We start from the raw sequence: 26,513 nt of genomic DNA on the forward strand, positions 1-26,513 counted from the left end.
TATATATATATATATATATATATATATATATATATATATATTCTCTGGACGCTTCATACGAGGCACGTTCATAAAGTAAGTTTTTCTGGGGCGGTAAGCACAAAGAAGACACAGTGACCTTAAAACAATTATTGCCACAGATACAGCACAGCTGACACTGCTTTGCAACATACTCATAATTGGAATTCAAGCATTTGTCATATCGTGAGATCAACTTTTGTATTCCTATGTCGTTAAAAGTCAGCTGCTTGGGAGTGGAATCAATACATGAGAGTAGTCTGCAGTTGTTCGCCACTATGAAAATGCTTACCGCACAGGAATTTCTTAAGATGTAAGAACACATGAAGAACACATTAAAAAAAATCGCACGGAGCACGGTAGTGCTCACCCGCATAGGCCTATGTGACAAGTGCTCTTCAGTAGTCGTTCAACTGGGTCGTTTGACCACGCACCGGATAGCCCGGATCTTGCTCCCATCGAGTTTCATGTCTCCTTATACCTTAAAAAAAATAATAATAATAAATAAATAAATAAATAAATAAATAAATAAATCCCCACTCGTAAGAAATTTGATGACAAATTGCAGATGGCCGTCATACACTGGTTTCACTTCCAGGCGGCTGACTTTTACAACATTAAAATACTGCAAAGTAGTGTCACTAGTTTAGTATCTGTGGCAATAAATGTCAGTGTTTCTTCTTTGTTTTTACCGCCCTAAAGAGGCTTACATCCTGAACGCGCCTCGTAGCTCCTTCTCTAGTTTCTTTTCATATTATTGTGCTTGATTCTCTACATCTTCCCCTTCCTATCTGATGAGGCATTTTGCGAAAGAGCTTCAGTTTTTTTTTTTTTTTTTTTTTTTTTTTTTTGTGATTATGTTTTCCCTATTCTCTATATTCTGTAAGTTAATTAATTTTTCATTCCCACTTTGGCATTCCTCTGTTACAATTTGAATTATATATAATCCTACATTTTCTTAAATTTCAAGGCATCTATTGAGTACCATAAAACGAAGTACACAGCAAAAAAATTAAACACACTTTTTACATAGTTTATTTTTTATTATTATTATTCTCATTATTATTATTATAGACATATTTTCTATCTTGCTGTTAATCTACACTGTTCAAACAGTTGAAATATTTTTCTTGTTTTAAACTTTTAGATCATAAATGATGAACACAGTGCTTATAATCCACAATAAAAATTCCACTTACACGTAACATGAGAGTACAGCAAATTAAGTATATAACACGTATAAAAAAAATGAAATGCAAAACAATTCATTGTAGAAACAAAGAAAAAAAAAATGTGGATGACAAACAGAAAAAACAGACATTTCAATGAGACATTTTTGTATTTTTTTTTACAAAAACTTCTTTTTTAACACATGAGGTTCTGTTTGGAATGGGACATGTTGCTGAAGAAATATATTATATAAGCTCTGATTTTTTTTATTACTTTAGCTTAATGCTGGGACAAGTTTAGGATCTCCATATAAAATTTTCTTATATATATTTATATTTAGACCATATATATATATAATTTCTTCTTATTTCAGGATATGTACAAATAAACAATATTTATGTACCAACACTGGGAAAGACACACTCTCTCTTTCTATAGATATTTTTTTATATATATAATGAAAAAAAGATTTATTTTCTGGCAATGCACTTCGCTCTCCTGGCCAACATTTAAGGCACATTCAATTGAGAGTGCCTTTGCAGTATCGTATAATTTACAATACGAGCCCCCAGAAGAAAGAAACAACATGGAATTTTACGCATGCACACTGATGAATTACAAGATATGTTCTATCACTAAAAAATAATTTGTGTTTTTTTGTCAATGTTAAACGTGCTTCCTTCCTTCTTTCTCAATAACGACGACACTTTTTCCTTTCAACTTTATTTCACTCCTTTGGCGATATTTCAGAAAAGTATTTTCTCTACTTTTCGTAACTTTTTTTTTCTTGTTTTCATGTAGTCACAATAATGAAATAATGGATGGTTAGTTTATACTGGGAAGTTGCAGTGTAGCCAGTTCTTGCTATTCCCCTTTCTGGCAGTGACGAAAATAAAAACAATAATTATAATAGTGATAATAATTAACAAAACTTCTATTTGGCAGGGTTTTTTCATCTTTCTTTCTTTCTTTAGACACAAATAACATCACTGGGCACAGACATTTCCTGCTTTGCTCAGCTTTCGTCGCCTTCGCTTTCATGATCTGTCGGTGGATCCAAAGCTGTATGTAAGGTAACAGTAACTCCCCTATTGAGGCTTACAGCAGGATAGAATACTCCATATAAGTCTTGGAATGCAATAGGACCCTGAAAAGAGACAAAGAGAATTCATAAGAAAGATGAAAACATAACGTTATCACACACACAAGAAGACAAAAGTTTACAATATCATTAGCGTTTAGCGGAAAAAATTGTTCAAAGATGAGATATATATACCAATTGGTAGATCTCACAGCTTTGATTTTTTTCACCTCTGTTTATTATAATAAAATGTAAGATTTATGGTACTTTGTATTTATCTAAATGTGTGAATCCTTTTCAATGTCATTTTTTCACAAGTAAATAATAATAATAATAATAATAATAATAATAATAATAATAATAATAATAATAATAATAATAATAATAATAGAAACAACAGTATGGACTCAGTAGCTTTAAACTTTGATACATTTCGACAGTCTATCACCGACCCGAAGCCCATTTTTCCGAAATAATAATAATAATTAAAAAAAAAAAAAAGACATTTGAAGATCTTAACTTCAAAATTTATTAACCAAGCTTTGTATACACTGGAACAATCTAGAGGCTTCCTTCATCAGTTTGGTATTTCATACATTTGTGTTGGTAGGCCTCACTTCGCTTTTTACGGCCATATATGGTCGAGGAACAAGGACTGTTCACGTGATAATAACATGTTTAGTGAATGTTCCTTTGAGTCTGATTTTCGGGACAATCACTTCTCACCTACGCACTTCTATAACCAAAAGCTCATTGGACAGTAATTCTGGTCCCGACGCTAGGAGTGAAAATCGGGATTTTCTCGGTTGGCCATATACAAGCCTTGCTTTGCTAACTAGAACGCTCAGTGTGTGTTTGATACGCGCGTAAGCCTGTCACTTTGAAGAGCACCCACAAAGGCGAGTGGGGTGCATTAGTTTTAAGAGTAAGTGCTCCCCTTAACAGGGTCGAGCAATTCGCACGCTGAATCGTTATTGACATAAGTAAAAGATATTTTTTTATAGTTTATCGCCAGTGATATTCTACGCATCCGTAGACAATAAATATGTCAACAGTGTATATATATTAAAAAAATCTCACGTGAAGTGATTTGTGCATATGTGGTAACACCTCAATATTTTTAAGTTCAAACTGTCAAGCAGCAGAAAATAATAGCACCAACTAGGACGACCGTTATCCATATCAGTGGGAAATTACATTGGGACCTCGAAATTGACCTACGCAGCTCCAAGCTTATCCTGGCCTCACCCCCCCCCCCCAAAAAAAAAAAAAAATCTGTGGATTTGTTGTCTAGCGGATTCAACTCCAGAACCCGAGTGATATCAGCTGACCGGTCAAAGACTGATTTTAGTAAGTGAAACATTAACTCGTTAATACATTTAATATCCACCTCTTCGTTGAACGAAATCAAATAGAATTAAAAAAGGAAAGGTTGAAACATTCAAAGAACGCCAATAATAGTTACTCGTTTGCTTGTAATTTTCTATATCATTTTAATTGTGTATTTCATGTTCAGTAATATTATGTTTTTTACACAGCTTAACTAGGCTTTGTGATTTACATTATAGGGAGATTCTTATTCATTGATACTTGTGCTAAAATTAATCATTTATACATATTTTTGTTCTACGGTACTTATATTTTATTGATCTGTGTGCCCAGCTTCGGTTTCAATAAGATATAAGTGCGGATGTGATCGTGATCTGCCGTAGTAAAGCTGGGATGAATGCAAATGAATGTTTAGGTTTATAGAATTTTAACAACGGCAGTAAAACACGATCACAAGTCATATTGGAATTAACTACAAATATACAACAACTTGCAAGTACTATCGTATTTTACGGACTATAAGACGCACCTTAATTTTTAAGCAACATTTTGGGGATTTAAGAAATTTTGTGATGGCGGGGGGAGGGAGACGGTGTTAGCAAGCTTGTGAATCCCCGCAATTCATGTTCATCGCGTCGGTGCACTGCTGCAGTTAAATCTAATGTTGGCAGATAAAGATAGGTTTCCCGCAGCATTGAATATATGGCCATTTTTAATACTGGCAGGATTTTTAAATCAAACACTGGACATTTTAAAATTCATTTCAAGTATAAGACGCATCTGAATTTTGGAGGCAATTTTTGGAAGAAAAAAGTGCGTCTTAGAGTCCGTAAAATACGGTATGTTTGTAATAGTAGCCATAAACTAAGGTATATTTCTCATTCTAATGTGGCTTAATCGTACTCTAAATTGGCTCCAACCTTTCATGATCATCTCACATACAGATGTGGTCAGCCATGTTCTAATGATTTTAAGCGCTACCAAGATTCCCCAGATATCCGTTTAGCAAATCATGATAACATGAAAATTAATTTTATTTATTTATATTTAATGTTGGTTGTCACCACGGCATGACATGTCCCCAGGCTGCGAATTAAGAATGAAGGCCTCTAGATATGAAGGTTAGCTGAGAACATACAGAATAAGAAGTTGCGGACGGACAAAGGGTGGTCCTCCAGCTTGGAGGTTTGGCATAGGACTAATAACCTCTTACGGCAAAACAAAACAAAAAATCCGAAATTTATAAAAGCTTCACACCAAAACTGGTAACTTAGCACGATCTCAGCAAAGTAAATGGTTATGAGATTAGGAACATGGAATATAAGAAGTTTTTATAGGGAAGGCGCATTAAAATCTGTAACAAGTCACTTAAAGAAATAGAGGATGGACCTAGTAGGAGTTCAAAAAGTTTGATGGAAAGGAAATGGACCGGTGCAGATCGAAAAATTTATGCTTTTTTCTTTATCGAGAAGGAAATAAAATCTCCAACTAGAAACAGTTTTCTTTCGCAAATGAATAATATCAGCGAATAATAATACCAATGAATTTGTTAATGGTAGGCTCTTTTTTTTTTATTATTTATTTATTTATTACTCTTAAGGGTTGGTGGTGCGATATTACTGTTCTGCATATCCGAACAGAAGATAAGAATAAACTTTAAAGGACAAACTTTAGGAAGTAAAACGTATATTTGACCCAACTCCCGTGATATAAAAATTCCATTAGGGAATTTCAATGCTAAGATAGGCTGAGGGAATATCTTCAAACCGATTATATGGAATAAAAGCTTGCATTAGGGAAGTAATGACAAAGGCGTTACACTTGCAAAATTAGCAACATCCAAACACTTTGTAGTAGGGTACAAAATTGCCACATCGTGACATTCGTAAATATACTTGTATCTCCCGGCTCAAAAATATAATCCAATAGATCCCATTTTAATAGACAGAAGAAGACAGTCTAGCATAAGGGATGTTTGGTCGTTTATGACCAAGCTGATTGTGGCAGTGACCACTTCTTGGTAGCAGCAATATTAAGAGATAGATTACTGTTGATAATCTGCATCCGATAACGGAGAGGTTTTATTTGAAGAAATTAAAGGAGGGTTAGGCGAGAGGGGAATATCAAATTGAAGAATCGAATAGATTCTCGGTTTAAGAAGGTTAGGGATGCATTAGTGTTGACGATACTTGGGTTAAAATTTAGGGAAGTATTAAAATTTAAGCAAGAAGGAAACTGGAACACGCGAAATACATAGGAACAAACCACGATTCGACGATGAATGCAATAAACTAACAGAGAATAGAAAAAAAATGTGTTCTGTGACAAAATCTGACCGACAGAATAGAACAAAACTTCATTGATATCAGGCGGAAAAGCTTTAAAAGTTTTAGAATAAAGAAATGTGATTTTATTTAAAGCTTATATTACTGAACTTGAAGGAAGCAGTAAAGTTCATATTTAGGACATATTTAGAGGCACCAAGAAATTTAAGAAAGGCTATCAATCTCAAGATTATACATTAAAGAAAGCAGACGGAATAATTCTCAGAGATAAAGATAGCATTTTAATTATGAGGAACTGTTTTTTTTGACACTTTGCTAAACACAGAGCCAAGAAAATAATGTTTAAGAGAAAGTGAATCGTATACATCAGAATTGTATATTTCAGAGTCTAATCGAACAGAAATGTGACATAAATTGGTATACAGAAATTAAAGAAACACAAATCTCAGCATGTAGACGAAATTCCTTTTCAGTTAATTTTAGTTGGGAGGGAAAAATGGTGGAATGAGATACACACTCGTTTTCCTCACATACAAGAAGGAGAAATTGCCACAAGAGTAGAAAGAATCAATCATTGTTCCAATTCACAAGAAATGCGACAAAACTGATCGTAATAATTATTGAGGCATACCTCTAATGTCAAGATCTTATAAAATCTCCGCAAACATTTCGTTAGCAAGACTCACCCGTGTGCAGACGAAATTATTGGAGATATGTGTGGATTTAGGCGAAATCGATCAACTATCGACCAGATATTTACTCAAAAAGCAATGGAAATACAACAGCCCAGTACACCATTGATTTCAGATTCGCCTACGACTAGGTTAGAAGGGAAACATTGTACGATATTCGAATTTAGCATACTAAAATATATAGTTAGATTAATAAAGATGTGTTTAGATGAATACAAAAGTAAAGTCCAAGTAGAATGAAATGAAACAAGGATATGCCTTGTCTAGAAGATATTATAAGAAAAACTGAAGGTAGCAAACAGGGGCTAAAGCTATATGGCATTCATTAGGTTGTGGGTAATGCTATCATGTTCATCTGATAGGAAATTATATAAAAACAATTTTAAAAATCTCGCAAGAGGTTTTATTAAATGCTTGCAGGGACCCTGGATTTAAAACATGGGAATCGGGTTTGACAGTAATATGCTGCAAATTATGGGTACTTTAAAATGACAAGTAAAACTTTCGATAAAATGGATATTTTCAGATATCTAGAATAACCATTAACAGACCAAAACCATATCCACAAGTAATTCCAATGTTGATTGAAGTCAGGGAATTCGTGCTATTATTCAGTCTAAACTCTTTTTTTTCTTCGCCAGTTATGTTGGAGTTTGCAGCTTAAAATATATAAAACGATAATTATATCTGTTCTGTTATACAGTTGTGAAACCTAGTTGTTTAGATTGAAAATATATGAAAATAAAATTCAGAGGCGAATATTTGGACTCACGAGGACTGGGAGTGGGAACTGGGGGAAGCTTCATATCGAGGATATCCATAATTTATATCGTTTGCCCAACATTGTTGGGTCATTAAGTCATCAAGAAGCCAGAATGGAAGAAAAGTAGGAACGCATTCCAAGTTTTAACTATAAGGGCCGCGGTGGCTCAGTGGCAGAGCGTTCATCTCTGGTGCTTGGGGTCCCGGGTTTGATCCCAGCCCCCGCCAAGTGAACTTTGTGGTGGACAAACACCGTGTGCGTGGGTTTTCTCGGGGTTCTCCCGTTTCCTCCCACTTTCTTCATTCCACCACTTCATTCATCACTCATCATCACCGTCTCCTTTAGCCTAACCGGCATAACCGTGGGACGTAAAACTCAAAGATTTCATTTCATTTCATTTTTCCAAGTTTTAACTGAAAATCCAATCGGAAAAAGACCATTAAAAAGTCTTAGGCGCAAATTGGAGGATAATATTATTAAGATGGATCTCGCAGAAATAAAAATACAGAATACAAACTGGATCTAGTTGATAAGGGTAGAAATTAATGAAGAGCTTTGCTGAATGAGGCATTCAACCTTCGGGTTCCATAGGCCTTAGAGTACATCAGTAAGTTAAATTATTTATATTTTCAACTTTTTCTAAATGGAAAATTGAACTCGTTACAGAATGTAGCACTTGAATTTTAATTGTCATATTTTTCAAATTTATTTTAGTATATGTGGTACAGTTTTTATTCTTGTATTATAAATCTTCCCTCTAATAATATCCAAGTATTTGACATCAAGAAGCACGTAATAAATATTGTAAAACTGTTTAGTGACAACCTTGCACTGCTGCACGTTTCCAACGACTTTGTTCTTCTAACTTAGTCATTCCAAGTGAGGCCATGTGGAATTCCATAATGGATTGATTATGGAGATTTCAATGGACTTACATGTGCTACAGCACATATACGCCGTAAAAGTTATTTTTTTCACGTTTTTCAATTTGTGCCAACTGTATATACACTCACCTAGAGGCCACACCATTCAACGAACTTTAAATTTTCAACTTAAGAGGCCTTATCACTGCGAAATTAAAATACCGTTAATTTTACAGTAATTATGTGATATCTTCAATTAGATAAGAGATAATCAGAAAGTGGAACAAGAGCTTCCTAGACAATATTATTTTACATGAAATACCGTTATCACGACTCACTTATCTCCTTTTGATTTCCAGCCATTTAGAAAATCGGCATTTATTTTCACGTTTCTAAATGGTTGCCAACAAAAAGCTACTAGGTGACTCATGATAATGGTACCTCATGCAAAATAATATTCTCTAAAGCGATCTTGTTCCACATTTTGATTATCTTTTATCTATTTGAAGATAACATATAATTACTATAAAATTAGCGGTAATTTAATTTTGCAGTGATACGGCCTCTTAAGCTTTTTACAAGATCCCCTAAAGGTTTTCAAATTTTTCTTTTGGACTTCCGAAAATAAGAGTACCTTACTCGAGAGAAAGAGAGAAAATAAATAAATAAATAAATGCGAATTTCTCAAAAGCGGCTACCAACAATTTTGTTTATATTTCATAAATTAATATTTTATTAATAACCCTACAATATGATATAAGTTTAATTTCTGAGAAAATCTAGAATGGGTAGTTTACTATTGGAAGTAAGTTATTTTTGCACAATTTTCTCAAAAATGTCTCCCACTCGATTTTGTTCATACTTCCTAAATAAATAGTTCAATAAAAACTGCAACATGACATGATTTATTGTAAGAAATGGAAGACGGTGAAGTTTAATTCGATGACCTGTACCTTTTGTCTTTTAATTTTTCTTAACTCTTTTATGTTAACGATGTTAATATAAATTTTTTACCATATCTTTTTAATTATTATACTATTGGTTATATTTGTAGCTGGACAGATGAAAATATTAACCCTTTCAGTCACCTTGTCCATAATAAGGACAGTAAATTTAAACCTTTTTTCTTTTAAATTTTCGTTTTACATACTATTATTGATCCCGTCGTATCTTTAAAGGTTTCTCTTTCAGTATTTTGAGGTTCCGACAACAATTATACAAAACTGTAATTGTTGTAATGGATATTTTGAAGGCGGGTTTCATTAAACAATGAAATCGAAGAAGTGCTCCGCCGAAAACAGGTCGCGAGCCTTGATACAAAAGAAAATTCGATTTTTTTTCCCTGATAAATTAGATACAAAATATATCAATCAATTAGTTTTGAGATATGTATACTCTAACTGTTTCATTCAACGTGTTTTAAAAAAATCGTGCTAGATATAGAATAATGTGACTGTTATTTGCCTGATCGGTTCGGAATCCGAAAATGATTTACACCTGAACAAAGCATTGTGTACGCAGTTTGCTAAATTCCATGCTACATGTTTGACGGGTTTTATCTTTGCTCGTTCAAAAATGGACGAAGAATACTTCAGGTGTTGCAGAGCAAACAGAAAGAAACTCAGTTAAAGTGAAATTCTGTCATTGATGGAAAGTGGCGATATTTATTTATTTATTGAACAAATTCCCAGATACAGCATAACTTTGCCATTTTACACAGGAACATGCTAACAAAAGAAAGAAAAAAACAAAACAACAATAACAACATAGAAAAAAGAGTGTAAGAGTAAAACTATTCCGTCAAAGCTCGTTTAATTTCTCTTTCAAACACTGGGTAGCTCGAAAAAATGTCTACATCAGTTGTTACTTGATTATAACAGTTTGGTATTCTATAAAAAAGAGACCTCTGTATAACAGCCAACCTAGGACGGGCAAGATGGAATAGGTGGGTATTCCGGGTGATGCGGGAAGGGACACGTAAGGATAGTTCCTGAAGTAATATTTCCGATCTTAAGTTTCCATTAACTACTTTACGCAAATATTTCAGGTCAGAGATAATTCTGCGTATTTCAGGAGTCTGAATATTAAGATGTCGCAAGAGTTCCTTCTTAGATAATATTCGAAGTGCAGGAACACGAAAACGGACTATAGCGATGAAGAAATTGAGAACAGAATCAAGTCTGGAGAGATGTGTAGGTGTTGCCATGGCCCATATGGGAGAGCAGTATTCGATCTTGGGCGCTATTAAAGTCTTATAAAAAGTTGCTAATGAAGAAACAGTGCGTAGTTCGGTGAATCGATAAAGAAGTCCCAACATGCGCATTGAATTCTTTAGTATTGAGATGTGGTCAGAGAAGGTGAGTTTTGAATCAAAGATGACACCAAGATCGTTATGACTAGCAGAATGTGTGATTGGGGAATCGTTGATATGGTATGTGGAGGGAACAGGAGACTTTTTCAAAGTAATAGTAATACTGTCTAAATATATCAGATTTAGAAGAGTTTTGTGACGAAGAAGGTGATGAGCCCCAGGATTTTAGAGCTTATTCACCAGGGGAAGAATCTGAATCGTTACTGGACGTCGAAGAATTGCAATCAAATCCTGTATCAGACGACGATCCGAGTCTCGATTCACAATCAAATAATTATCTTGCTTATATGAACGTCAATAGTAAGCAATCAGTTAGCGAGAGTATTACCATTCAACTCCATACGTGCCTAACTGAAAAAGGATTTCAGAAGAAGTATTTTTATTCCAAAGGACTGACCGAGAAAAATTATATTACTTGGATACAAGAACCCAGCTTTGAGACACCGCCTGTGGAATCTTTTGTGAATACCGTGGAGTTACGAAATTCAACTCAAGGTATTTCACTTCAGATCTTAAGGATATGGTTTTTGCAACAAACATGTACACAGTTCAAAGAATGTTGCGAATTTCCGTTCCACGAATATTGATGAAAATGAAACCTTTATTGAAATACGCCTTGTCATGGGAAACTTAGGTCATCCTCGGGTTACAGTGTACTGGGAGCAAGGGTTTCGGAATGGACTTATAGTAGATAACTTCGTTGGAATTGGAAATGAAGGGACATGCAGAAAACGGGACAAGAAAACAGACCAATGTGTTGAATTTCCTAGACCAGAAGTAATAAAACACTATAAAATGAACATGGGAGAAATGGATAAATTTAATTTTCTAATTGCATTATACCGTTCCTTCGTTCGGTCCAGAAAATGAACATTACATTTGTTTGCGCATGCGGCGATACGGTCATTAGTAATTCTTGGCTCGAATATCGAAGAAAAGACACACAATTAAAAATTCCCGAAAATAAGATGATAGATCTCGTTCATTACAGACAGTATGCTGGACAAGCTTTCATGCTATCTGGAAGACAGGGTTGTAGGAACAGGGGTAGGCTCTCGCACGAAGAAGTCATATTGGATGTTTGCCAAAGAAAGTCCGCTACTCGCCCTATAGAAGACGTTCGTTTTGATGGTTTCAACCATTTGCCAAAGTACACTGAACAAAAAAACAAGATGTAAAAGAGAAGATTGCAAAAGGTAAAACATATATTGTATGTTCCAAGTGCAAAGTAGCGCTGTGCATATCAAAAGGCAAAGCTGTTTCAGTTCTTTCCATGGAAAGTAATAGAAGACTGAGAATTTTCATGTTAATATATGAGTATGATTTCTGCTTTAGTCATATGTGCACTTATAAATTTGTAACAAATTACGCAATAAAATACATAATGTAAGGTATAAATAAGCTTCATCTTCAGTCGATACCATTCTGTACTATTAGATGTAGCTGTTACTACTGGTCACGATGTCCTATATATAGGACTGTCCGAGGTAATGGTAGTCACGATGTTCTATATATTGCACGGTCCGAATCTCGCAACCTATAAGTGAAATTTAAAACTTTCGTGTATTTTACGTTTAATACGTTTAAATAACGTTATAAAACAAGTTTATATATATATATATATATATATATATATATCTTCCCACGATGACAAAAATTCGTGACTGAAAGGGTTGAAGATTATTCACTGCGTATCTTAAAAAAAAAAAAAAAAAAAAAAAAAGCAATATTGAGAAAATGAAAAGTTAGTACAAGATTCATCTAACTCGTAATATCTTTCGTTCGCATTTTTTCCACGTAATACAAGTTTATGCCTTATATTCTTATTACCTGTGGCTCCTCATTAACATAAAAACTAAGCTGGTGCCGTTCAAGATCCAGAAGAACTCCTACAGTGGACTTGGGTTGGATTCCACCTTCACACCGTTGCTCGTGCACGCTGGCATGCATAAACCACGAACGCTGACGATCAATATACATACTCCAGCCCTTATCATCTTTACCTGTAAAATTAAAACAAAACATGTAACTAGACAAAAAAAAAAAAAAAAAAAAAAAGAGTGACATTACCCAAGAAAAAACATTGTAAGGCATTATTAATACAACTTTCTTAACTTTATTTCAATTTCGATTACATTCGTTAGAGCTCAACATTTCTAAACAAAACTGAAGTCAGTTTGATCACGTGTTCCATATGGCTTTAGGAAGAGAATTTGGTTTGGATGTAACCTATCGAAATCTGATTTTCAATTGTTTATTTTTTTTTTAATATGTTGCTCTCGAAGAGAAATACGAAAACGAAAAGGCTGAATTCTACAGACAAAGCAGTAACAAGTTTGTTCAGAGTTTGTTTTCGCAATTCTTATTATACAGCAACATGCTTAAATGTTTAAAAAAAAAAAAACTGTAGATTTATATTACATTGCTGAGTAATTCGCACTTCAACATTGTCAATTAAAAGTCTGTTATTTCTGATCTTACATGGAAGTACACACCAAGATTTTTTTCGTTACCCATAAATTAGGAAGAGAAGGGAATCTTCATTAACGAATTACAAACTTGTATCCAGGATGGACAAGTATATAATTTCATACATCATGTCTTTTACATAATGACAAATACTTCTTTAGTTGCACTGTACAAAAGGTGAGAAGTGTCTCGAGATTATATACCTTTTGGCTGTTAATATTCACCTAATAACGAAAAATATATGCTTGTCTAGAACAGTACTTTCCAACCATTCCCTTATGGCGACAACCTATTAGTACAGACATTCATTCACTGACACGGGCGTCTCTGGCGGAGAGGGGGACGAGGGGGACGCGTCCCCCCCAATATTTTGAAGTACAAAATATTCAATATTCTATTCAAACTTAAGTTATTTACTACGACAGAACAACATATATATAATAATAATTATATTTATTTGGAATATAATATTCAGGCTGTGAAATAATAGAGTTTTTGATATATCTCAGGGGGTCCCTGAAGGTAAGCAGAATGGTAACAAACGGAATCGAAGATAATAAATAGGTTGGGCTAGGTACTACCTTTTAAATCTCCTTCTTTGATGTTCCCCCCAAATTTTACATGTCAGAGATGCCAGTGTTCACTGATATTAAGTGCAAACCATATAATATATTGTAACAAAGATATAAGAACAGAGAGATCTGGTCTGTCATTGAATAATATTTGCATAAAACTGTAAAAATTAATATGACAATTACAAAGTTAATACGCTGACTGAAAAGAAGAAAAATTTATATTGTTTTATTAACTTCTTCATTCATTCTATATTGTAAATTTTTACCCCCCCCCCCTAAAAAAAACTCGAACACTAGGATGTTGCGACATCCAAATTAGCAAGCTATGGTTTAAAATATATAATATTTGGTTTCAGACTCAGACGGACGGATAAGGAAACTATATAAGAGTAAAACAATTCTAGTATTAAGTATAACAACTTCTTGAAATATATAAGACTATAACCTATATATTTAGGGTGAGGCCATAATTTAGTAACATTTGAAAAAAAAAATTAATAGATTAAATTATGAAATCAGAGTGAAACACTGAAAAAAAATCTTACAGATAATACAATTTACTTACTGAAATATTAAGAATTATGCAGTATACTAGCTTTCCTATAGAGGTGTATATACATATAGTATAGCCCAAAAAGAAATATCATCATTGTTGGGAAATGTTTTTAAAAACCGACGCAATAACTTAAATGCAATTGTTGCAGTGGAATTAAGGAATATTTGATGGATGTAAAAATATTATATATATGATGAATTCCTCGGAGGTTTATACTTAAAATATACAATAAACCTCACGATATACAGGAAACTGGTTTTATGTAAATCTAATCGTAATATTGAAAGAATGGTGACGGATGCAGTTTTTTGGTAAGAACTAAGAACCAATGTTAAAATTTACACAGGCCACAATTGGGCAAGAATTTTAACCTGATTATAGATAGATGTCTTCGCAAAATGTAGGAAGATGCAAATGATTTAGCTATTGGCAACTTTGAATCCAAACAATATGGCAGTGCAGAGACAACTATAAAGCTAAAGGACATGCGCTATATTAAATTATTGTATGATATTTCAGAAAGTTTCGAACTTGGGACTAGACAAGAGTATTCGAATGTATGTATTTGTCATTTGACAAGTTAAAACTTAAACATATACATTCATTAGAATTAAAAAGAATACAGAATATGATTAATAACCTATTGTTTTTATTAACTATATACTTTTGAGGCCATGGAAATACGGGATATTTCAAAAAGAATCATTCGATTTCAAACAATCGTTAACTATGCAGTTTTTTTTTTCTTTTAATCTATTTTGGACCAACAATGAACCGTCGGAATAAAGGATTCTTTCACGCGGTTACCGGTAAGTTGCAGTAGCATGCTTCCTTCACGGGTCACTTCAGTGTTCAGGATGGTGACTGTACAGTAGAGATCGTTTTGCGAAGTGCCAGTCCGTATAAGCTGTTCAGCGCGAATTTTGTCAACAACAAAAGATTCTGGGATTTATAACAGCCGCCCCTACCAACTACAGTAGTCACACTGAAGGAACGTGTAACAGCATCCGTAGAAACAATGAATCCAGGAATTGACGAATTTGATTACCGTATGGACATATGCCGTACATCCCAAGGAGGCCATATTGAACATCTATGATGTTGGTATGTAAAAGAAAAAAATCATTACTAGCTTTGCAATATAAAATTAATCTAAAGTGCATGTGTTCGATACTATGAATACTATTTACATTTAAATCGGATGAGTACTTTTGAAATACCCTGTACGCACACAGAGGAATAAAGAGAGCAACTTCACAGATATTAGTAACACTCCATACATCATCATGTATTAAAACAATAATAATGACTTAGGCGATAATTGACTCATATCTGTGCCTTAATTTGTTTTAGACCTCATTGGAGGAAACAGAGCATCTTTGGACTACAAAGTATGTCTGTGTGTATGTCGAAGCTTATGTCTCTGCACAGCTTAAGACAATAACGTCCACAACACATTTACCTCTTCCTACTGCTACTATGAATTAAATTCTGCATACGTATTTGAAATAGACACTCAAAACAGCATTTTGATAGACAAAAGATATAGTCTTACCAAGCATTTCTTCTTTGTTCACGTCCAGACGTGCTATTCCAAAACTTGGATCAGTATCGCTATCGTAGCGGTCTATCGAGAATTCCCAGTAATGTACACCACGAGAAAAGCCTACGCTACCAAGTGCTACGCGGTGTTCATATCCTTCACATACTACTGTGTTGTTATCATTGGAGAAACGAAGTTCCGGTGTGGACAGAGCGGGATCAAATGTAAACCATGCCACTGAAAAGAAAAGCAAAATGAGTTAAAGATATTAACATTCAAACAAATACTTGACAAAACCTTCCTGGACAGCAAGAACAATTCTGCAGTACAACAACAACTATATATAGTGGAATTACAAACTAAACAAACTTTTCTCATCGGCAGTAAAACTGCTACAACGGCATTAATGAACACACGCGGATTGTCAGAGTCGAATGTTGCAACCGTTTCAAAGAGTCAGTTGCTTTCCATTGTCACCAGTAGGCACAAGGCAGGTTGACCGTCTCTTCCCTCAAATGAAGTTTTGAACTGTGAGGGAAAAGTTGGTTTGTGCGTAAACTTTAGTTTCACGTACGATTTAACTGTACTACAATCTCCAGTCTTGAATAAACTTTAATCCAATAAAATCAAAGTAACATAGTTACCAGCATATTATATAGTCCTTGTATTATGCTTTTTTTTTCTTTCGAAGTACCATAGAATATGGAATATTATTTTAGAGTAACAGTAACTATATAAATGAAGTTCTACTACTACAAAGAAAAATTATTAGAATAACCAGTGGTGCATCATATAAAGGACACTGTAAACCTTTGTTCTGTAAGTTGAAAAGTATGACTGTTGTTGATATATCGTATAGCAAACTATTAAAGATCAAAAAATAACTATACAATACAAGGTACAAAATTCATAAACAGGTTACTAATACACACGCAAAGTTTACCGATTGCTCAATTTAAAAATAAAGTGTGTGATTGGTTAGTTGCTGTACCCTATTATAATGTTACGAAGTTTGAGAAAGATAAACGTATATTGGTATAGGTAAAAAAGGAATTTACTTGTATATCTTCATTTGAGGTTGTTTATTGTCTGTACACAGACTTAATGGCAATAAAAATATTCTATTATATTCTTTTATTCATTTATTTTTCAATAAATCAGGGTACAGACAAACTGGAAACCATCCTATGTACGAGATAGGCCAGTAACATGGAGAAAGATATTTTGTTTGTTATTTTAAGCAAATATCTACTCAAATGATATCAATAATTTTAGTTATTGACAAATAAAATTGCGAGAAGGATTATGAACTTTCGCTGGTGATTGCATACAGTTTAATACATAGTTTATAATTTCAACCATATAAATACTTAATTTTGGGGGCCTATTATTATAATAAGTTAATATACTTTAATGAAACGTGTGAACCATGCTTCTAGTATTCAACATGACATCAAGTTGTGAGTTTCTGTTACAGAAACATTCGAAAAGAGAAACGCAGGGTATGCGTTTTCTATGAGGCTTCTAAATGAAATCGGTCAAGGAAAATGTAATAGTTGGGTATTCAATCCCAATTTGGATGTATACAAATGTACATAATATTAAAAAAAAAAAAAAAAATCACGTTAACTTGCATAAAAATAATCTTAGTTTCATGAAACATAGTACTGTATGTTTTTGAGAGGATCTAGAATAATCTCTAATAGTGGTGATTACAATTAGTCACGTTAAGTTCCACAATATGTTTTATTTACAATGAAAAAGTTTCACGATAACTTTAGTGATGTTTAAAATCATTTTCAAGGAGCTAAAAGTGTTTTGAGATTTAGATTAAAATCAGTCACGACGATATTGAAGGGGACATTTATTACTAAATTAAAAAGAAAGAAAGTTCACGATAACTTCCAAAATGAATGTTCGAAAATATAATCCGTACTTGAAATTATAAAATATAACACGTAATTTCTTTGAAACTTCACAAACATTCATACTGTTTAAAATTGAAGTCAGTCAAAACTGAGAGAATGAGTTCACTCTATCCTCCAACTTAAGCAAAAACATCTTTAACTTCTACTGTGCACGCACCATTAATGTGATGTCTTGAATATTGAAATAGCACGAAGTGTCACATTGATCCCTCATATCATGTTACCTGCTTTGTAGGTATTAGCAAGACACCAATATATTTACATTTTTTACTAATTACCATTCGTCTATTGCATAACACTAATGCTACAGAAATATACATACACACTATTAGCAATAATAATACATCTTATTGAGAAAAAAACATGGGAAAACAATTTTGATTCGACAAGTTCAGGAGTCAGAGACCAGATCTACATTATTAACACGAACATTTGAATTATATAAATGCTGCATTCTTGTTACATGGAATATTTATGTATGTTAATTCTTGAAGCAGGAGGTAGAAAAGATTTGCGTGTCTGGACTTCCGGGTTGGTGCATAAAAGTACACCCTCTTCAGTAAACGAGAGCAATTTATTTCATTTTTATTTTAAATATTCTGCTGAGAAAGGTTAGATCACTTTTTATTCTTCTGCTGTTCAGTGTAAAAACCCGTACCAATCAATGGGTAAGTACTTATGATGGTGAAGCCATACAATGTTGTTAAATGACAATTATGCCCAAATTTACATTCGTTGATCCTATGCTAATCAATACCGGTAGCTTCATAATCCTTGCTCAATACCAAGTATCATTTGTCTAGCATAACACTGATTTTTAGGCCAAGATACTTTCTATGAACACATAGTACTGGAATCCTCGAGAATAGGTTACTGTGGTTACTGTAATACTCCCGAATTGGTCAAGAAAATTAAGAAGGAACAGGCAGTATTGTAATACTCGAGAATAGGTCTAGAGAATTGGGAAGGAACAGGTAGTATCGTAATACTCGAGAACAAGTCTAGATAATTGAGAAGGAACACGTAGTTATTGTAGTACTCGAGAATAGGTCTAGAGAATTGAGAAGGAACATACAATTACTGTAGTACCCGAGAGTACGTCTAGAGAATTGAGAAGGAACAGGCAGTACTATAATACTCGAAAATGGGTATAGGGAACTAAGGAAAAAAAAAAAAAAACTTCCGCCGAATGATACCTAACAATTTGGTTTGCTCTCTTGCGTATACGATTGATATAAACAATGAAGCAAAAGTCTGACGAGAAATAAATACCTAAATAATACGCCGAATGTGATTTGTTCGCTTTGATACCGTTAGTAAGAGCAGGAGCAATCGAGATTTTTTTCCACACATAATTGAGAGTTGTACAAAACGCAATAATATGTACAGCTGCGGCAATGATAAATATTAGCAGGCATGTAATTCCTGTATTTGTTTTACATCCTTCAATTCGCCGTCGTAATTAAATTTGGATGATTCTGTCGATGCATATGACAGAAACTATTATAAATTCAATTCTGTTCTGTACATTACGTGAGATATAAGAAATGAATGATTGACAAAAGTGAAGCCTATTGTGGTTTTATTGTTCCCGATGGTAGACAAGTGTCTATATCGATATATTAAAATATTAAACATTATATATGTGTGTAACATATATGCCACACCTTTATGGACCGCGGTGGCTCAGTGGTAGAGCGCTCACCTCTGGTGCATGGGGTCCTTGGTTCGATCCCAGCTCGCGCCAAGAGAACTTTGTTGTGTGCGTGGGTTTTCTCCGGGTTCTCTCGTTTCCTTCCATTTTCTTCATTCCACCGTTTCATCCATTTCTCATCATCACCGTCTCCTTTAGCACAGCCGGCAAAACGTGGGACGTAAAACTTAAAGATTTGATTTTATTTCATTTCATATACGATTTAGAAAACAAACTTTCATAAATAACTGGAAATATTTTGGTTTCGAGCAATAAACTAAACCAGTATTTGTCTTGTTTATGTTTTACTTGTCAGTGAAAGAGTTGTGACAATGGGAAAGAAAAACTTGAATGTAATTTACCGTTGTGAAAAATATAAGGAAAAGCACATTACAAAAAAAAAAAAAAAAAAAAAAACTGAGATACTGGGGAAATATAGATTCCAGGAAACTGCCAATCTTCTCACTAGTGCAAAGTATAGTTGAGTTGATTTTAACGTTCCTTTCAGCAGCGAGGCTATATGAGACGGGACCTACCGATTTACGTGGATCCGAACCACATGATAATGCAAAGTATATCGCGTACTTTCTGCATGTAAACGGAAAACACTCGATTCATTTCACACGACAGAACACCTTTGAATTCTCAATGGGAGTACACACACACACACACTCGAATTCCATGTTCAAGTCCAGGCATCACAGTCAGGCCCGGACTGGTCCAGGTGGCTAGGTGGCGATCGCCGCCCAGACAGGGGCCAAATGAAAATTTTAATAAAGAGAGGAGGTCACATAAATTTGGAATCAAATTATGTAAATCGAAATGAAAATTCGTTATACCAATTTCTGGTAGCAATAATTTACTACTAATAATTTCTTTCCTGATCTTTTATCACTTCGCAACCATAGTAGGTAATTCCATTACGACCATCTTGTAGGCTTGTATGTACACACAATTTGCATAAATACACACAATCTGAGCATTTGACATGGTTCGTGAACCACAAGTTCTTATTGATATTAATGTCCTTACGAGAAAATTTTGTCGTGCTTTTTCCGGAAGGTACAGTATATACCACCGGAAAAATATTTCGGGCTACGTGCAGTGAGCGTTTCTTTGCAGCTTATCGTACCCCTTGTTCACGAATACTGAAACCGCCAGTGCTAACTTTACATTAATTTGTCCGTAATTCTTTATTAACAAATTACAAATTTCAGCCATCCCAAGGCGAGAGAAAAAAAAAAAGTATGCTAATGATTATTATTATCTGGTATTCTCATCAATATTTTTACGTAACATATACCCTCATTTTATATTATGATCTCTATGATATAATGTACGGTGTGGCTACTAAAGAATATCATGGAAAACAGTGGGCAGTTGGAATAATGGTGGTTGGGGAGATCGAGAATTCGGGGCCAAAACAATATGTCACCTGCTGCGGCAACTAGCAGCCAGTTCGGTCCTGATCACAGTTAACTATTCCCTGTTCAGCGTAAGCTCTAAACTCCAATAAACAAAATATTTGTATCCTTTCGCTCGTCACAAATACGATTGGCTAGTGATGTATCACTCCCACTCCCCACGGGGAGGAGAAATTTGTACACGTGCATTTTGACAATACTGTCTCGTGTTGTCCAGATACTTAAAGCAACAGCAGAAAAGAAGGGAAAAAACTAGAAAGGTTTAAAAAAATATATTTGAATTTCGCTGGTAAACAATTGTTGTTTAGTGAGTAAAGGTTTACCTTGTTTGTTTCACCACAACACTCGCGGAACCGGGATTCATGCCAGCCGTCTTTCAGGCTTGAAAGCAGAACACGCCTCCACGGTTGAACTGGCGCCATAATTACTGCGCATGCTTAGTGTTTATTTCTATTGTTTCATTAACTACACTCGATTGCAGTTTTATTAGATAATCCGTATTATATTTTTGTCATTTATAATAATGTAGCAGTTTTATATGGAGGTTCATAGTAAAAGTAATAATCAAATCACATGAACTCTTTTGCGGAGCGTCTGTAGGCCAACAGCAAATCAGCGAGCTTTAGTTTCACGTGGCTTTGTTTATCGCAATTTAGAGCTTAGGCCGAACAGGGTTAGTTTTCGTGCTACATTCAGACGTACAGTACTTAAAATAATAATAATAATAATAAAATTGAAGTGTTGAATTTTTACAACATTATAGTTCGAGTTCCAAAATGGTAAAGCTCTCTCTCTCTCTCTCTTTTTTTTTTCTAAGTTTCTACGAAGTAAAATATTAATAACACATTCAACATTATACTCAAGTTACTGAAATAATAAAAAAAACTCTTGTAATTCCTATGCTTAAAAGTAAAAGTGCAATCACATCCCGGAATGCACTTCGGACGCTGACTCATTTGACCAGTCTTCTTCTGTAATGGTTCCACACCCCTTTTTCTGTCCCTTAAGAGACTCCGTGTGTGTGTGTGCATTTTTATTTTAATCGAATGGGGCAGCGAACTTCCCACCAAATGCTTATTGAAGAGAGTGTTACTGAACACCGGCAAATGCAACGTATTTGTTCCACCGAAAGGGCTGTCTGTCTGGCATTCTCTCTTTTAATGTTGGGACACTACTGCGGCGACAGTGAGTCATCTTCACATAATTAATCTTAGCCTCATGAGGCAGATAAGCAGGCCTTACCCTGGGGTAGCATTTCACACGTCATATGTCACTCGATAATAATCGATGGGTCGTTATAACTAGAATACGGTAAGGGGTGAGTAAGATTCTCCCCCTGTTAGTGATTTAAAAAGAGGGTGGCTTCGAAAATGGCAATTCTACACTTCCTGTATTTGGGCTTCAACAACACAACAGGAAATCACGTTGTTGTGAGTGATGCGAGAGGACAGTAAACTTTCTGAAATCACTATAACCGGATTCCGCGATTGTAAAGCTTATGGCAAGTGCCAAGTCTAATACGTATTGCATGTATCTCACAGCTCGCATGAGTAATAGCGGAAGTAGAAGATTGGGATTTCGCAGTAAAATGGTGATTACAGGATTTCGGAGGATTGTATTTGTTCACCGGGAAAAGTTTATGATTGTCTGTAGAAAAAAAAAAAAAAAAGAAAGAAAGAAAGAAAGAATAAAAGACATATAGTTTTAGACGATAAAAACTGCAAGGCATTTACTTAAATGACTCTTCATCTTTTACTAGAGATAAAATCCGTAATACTAATTTATTGTACCGTATTTTGTTACAAGGAACACATACTACACACTAGGGATGACCAATTCCGGAATTATTACTTTCCAGAATCCGAAAAGTAAACCTAAAATCGGAAAATTTCCGGATTTCGGAAAAATTCTGGAATTTTTCCGAATTCCGGAAATTTTTTTCCGAAATCTGGAAAGTGAAATTACCGATTCCGAAAAATGTTGGCCACCCCAAAAGTACATACAAACTCTGCAAGTATTACGTGACAGATATTTAAAATTGAAGAGCTAATGCTCATTTTAGGGTTGATTTTGAGTTTAACGCCCCTTTCAGCAACGATCTCACTAACCATAGTATGTAACTATACTCTTGCTAGTATTATAATGAAGAGCTTAATGGACTATGTTTTAGTACTAGTTTCATCTTAGTACGTGGTGTGTTACAATGAATTGCATATTATTTTGCATATTGTTGACAGTGAATTAAATACTATTTTGGCGCCATAAAAATTAGTTTTTGGCTATAGTCACGAAAACTGTTCAATTCAACGAGATTTGTCGGTATTATTATTGTTAAGCTAAAACTGATACTACTGTAAAATCTACCTACATACAGCGTGTAGCGGAAGCTTCTTAGAACAATACATTTTTTGCAGGAAAATATTATGATACCTAAAATTTTTAAGCGACGTAATTGTAAAAATCATAGTACTATTTATCATAGGCAGCATATATAGCTTCACATCCAAAAATTCGGATACCTCTGGACCTAAGTTGTGTCAGAATTTCGAAAGTGCCGAATTTGGGAAGATATATAACAGAAAATGATTACGACGTTCATTTTGGGCCTGCAGAGCAACAAAATAATTATAAAAATGAGCCGAAATGACTGTTAACAAGTGCAACCAAGACCCAATAACTAACTATCGACTACAGCGCCATGAAAATATAAACGGCGCCTCCAGAAAACAATGGCGCCACAACGCGGTACATTTGAAAACGCGATACAAAATTCGTTGTGGAAATCTGAAGGAATTGAGTTATTGCCACTCGCATTTTTGAATTTTAACCTGTAAAATAATTTCTAAATACTGTTTACTAAATGATTTTACATTTTCTTTTAGAATTTGTCGAGTGTTATGCCCAAAGTCAGTTTTGAGCCCATTTACCTAATATATCGACGCGAAGTTACTAAGTCAACGTAACAAAGTAGGATTGTCAGTAATTTTTTTTTCCTTCGACTGCTCCAAAAGGGAGTTTAACATTCGGGAACTAGAATGAAGGTTTCTTTATACAAATATTCATATGCACACGTTTACCTTACTATCTACAAAATTCATCCAATCTTAATCAGCTTGTCATGGAAGTAGTATTTGATTCGTTTAGTACGTATGTGAAACAAAAGGTCATTTAAAAATTATCCGCGGTTTTTTGGTACATATTTTAACAAAAAAATTCTTTATTGAAAATCAATTTTAATCAAGTACATATTGATCATTATTATCTATGACCTTTTGCCATTTTTCGGGTAGCTTCATAATTCCACCGTTGTAGAACTTCTGTGGTTTATCGTCGAAAAACTTGGTCAAGTGATTTTCTGCGGAGCTTCTTGGCCTATTATTATTATTATTATTATTATTATTATTATTATCTACCATGAAGAGTTTTGCAGAGACAAAATAAATGGTACTCAGACAGTGCAACATCCGGGCTATACGGTGGATGTATCAAAACTTCCCAACCAAGTTCCCTCAATTTGTTCCGAGTCATCAAAGATGTGTGTAACCGAGCATTGTCACGATGGAACATAACTCTCTTTCTGTTGGCTAATTTTCGGATGATCTTTGATGACTCGGAACAAACTGACGGAACTTGGTTGGGAAGTTTTGATGCATCCACCGAATAGTTCGGACCTTGCATCGTCTGACTACCATTTGTTTCGGTCGCTGCAAAACTCTCTTGATGGTAAAAAAAAAAAAAAAATGTCCGACAGAAGCGCTGCTGAAAATCACTTGGCAAGTTTTTCGACGATAAGCCACAGAAGTTCTACAGTGATAGAATTATGAAGCTACCCGAAAAATGGCAAAAGGTAATAGATAATAATGATCAATATGTACTTCATTAAAATTGAATTTCAATAAAGAATTTTTTTGTTCAAAAATGCACCAAAAAACTGCGGGGACTCTTTATATGACCCTATATTTTCCAACGTAGACCTTTGGTTTCTGAGTTATTAGTCATTTTATTAGGAGCTTTGACTGAGTCAATTAAAAAAAAAAAAAAATCATTGTATTTAGAACAAGAATTTGGAGAAAATACACAGAAGAAAGCAGTTGAACGTTAATCTGAGGCTAAAAGTTACATAAACACAGTGTGTACTCATAATAAAGATGTAATAAATTCGATTAAAGTAGCCTGTTTTCCGCAATCGGAATAATCATTACTAGTTTAATTATCTTACCACTATAATCATTTTTTAAAATAAATTTTTGTTACTTGAAATTATGAACAAGTGCAGTCATTTCTTTCTTTCTTTCGTTAAATGATTCAACATCATTCAGATACTGGCAGCAGCAATACCGGGTGTACCAAAAGTCCGGGACTATAAGCCAACTCTGTGCGAAAAATACACAGGGAGGAAAGTTGTTGGAAATAAGTGGTTTTAGATCTAAAATTGTGGAACTATTCCAACTGCATTACCCGTTTGAGCTCCACATACTGGTAAGGCGTCCTATCGTAACTGAAACTGTAACGTTGCCGCTTCAGTAAGCTATTCCCTTAGGCTTTCACCATAGGCTATTAGAAATGCAGTATTATTGCGAAACTTGTTTAAATTGTCTAAGCTGTTTATACAACAATGTGCACATTCCTTGTGTCAATTTTGCTTGCTCTTTCGTTCCGCCCGAACAGCGTTCTGGACTGGAAACGTTGCTCTTTCATCTAAACATAGGATGTCTTATCACTGTGGAACTCAAACGGCTGGTGCAATTGAGGGGGGGGGGGGAAATGCACCATTTTCCTTTGAAAACCTCTTGTTTCCAACAAATTTCCTCTTTTTCCATTTTTCGTGACTTTATTCATAACCGAATTGGCTCGGACTTTTCATACACCCGGTATAAAGCGGAAACATGTCTTTATTGCAAACCAATGACGTACGCAGAATTTTAAGTATGAATTCAAAAACTCGATCTTATATTCTTTCAAGAAATACGTGATTCTTGAATATAAATCTTAATGTAGTAAATGTTTATTTCTCCATAATACGTCATGCTCAAGGGAGAGTTTAAGTCCTGAACTCCCCTTGCGTACGCCACTTTTGTAAACCATACCGTGATACTTTTCTTCATAAGCATAGAACACAATTTGTAAGTCAAACCCACCTTCAGCAGTTTGTAGACCAATGCATTCACTATATTCACCTTCTCCCGTACTATTAAACGCTTTCACTCTCGCATTATACATTGAATTAAAATGCAGTCCATCCACCGTGCAGATTGTTTCTTTCCCGCAGTACACCTCCTGAAAAAAGAACGAAAGGAATTATTACATTAGAATATCTTACTGGAAGGTGTAAAAAAAAAAAAAAAACAAAACAAAAAAACAAAAAAAAAACAAAAAAACGGGTTTTCATTACGCTTTTACTCGTGAATAACTTAAAACAATAGGACATCAAAAACGAGTAAGTGGTCTCGACAGAACCTGCAAAATGATGTTACATAAATGTTTCTAGCTTTGCTAATAGGCTAAGAATCTATGTGCACAGTTTACGATGCCCATCTGTTGGGCACATAAAAAAAAATTCTGAACAATTCGAAAATTCTGAAAATAATTATTAGTTTATTTTAATAGTAAATTTCAGATACTGTAAAATTTACTGTCTTTCTGATACTCTTAATTATCTTTAAGTTATTCATTACATTTAAAAAATGGCGAGAGGATAGTGAAGGTCTTCAAGTAATTAGTCTAAATTTACAGATAATGAAGGTAAAATAATT

General features: G+C 34.4%; 1 protein-coding gene across 2 annotated transcripts in view; it reads right to left on the reverse strand.

Annotated features, from left to right (window-relative positions):
* Positions 1-1,040: 1,040 nt before the first annotated feature.
* Trim9 (E3 ubiquitin-protein ligase Trim9) overlaps positions 1,041-26,513 on the reverse strand; it is a 616,856-nt gene continuing 591,383 nt past the window's right edge. For both annotated transcript variants that reach the window (XM_081758684.1, XM_081758683.1), the window contains 4 exons: positions 25,899-26,037; positions 15,728-15,952; positions 12,403-12,575; positions 1,041-2,335 (listed from right to left, as the gene is read on the reverse strand). In XM_081758684.1, the coding sequence (XP_081614810.1) occupies positions 2,204-2,335; positions 12,403-12,575; positions 15,728-15,952; positions 25,899-26,037 (669 nt within the window). In that variant the 3' untranslated portion in view covers positions 1,041-2,203. The remainder of the gene's footprint in view (positions 2,336-12,402; positions 12,576-15,727; positions 15,953-25,898; positions 26,038-26,513) is intronic.

Source organism: Thermobia domestica, chromosome 5, assembly GCF_964235325.1.
Source record: "Thermobia domestica chromosome 5, izTheDome1.hap1.1, whole genome shotgun sequence".
In the NCBI taxonomy this organism is placed as follows: domain Eukaryota; kingdom Metazoa; phylum Arthropoda; class Insecta; order Zygentoma; family Lepismatidae; genus Thermobia; species Thermobia domestica.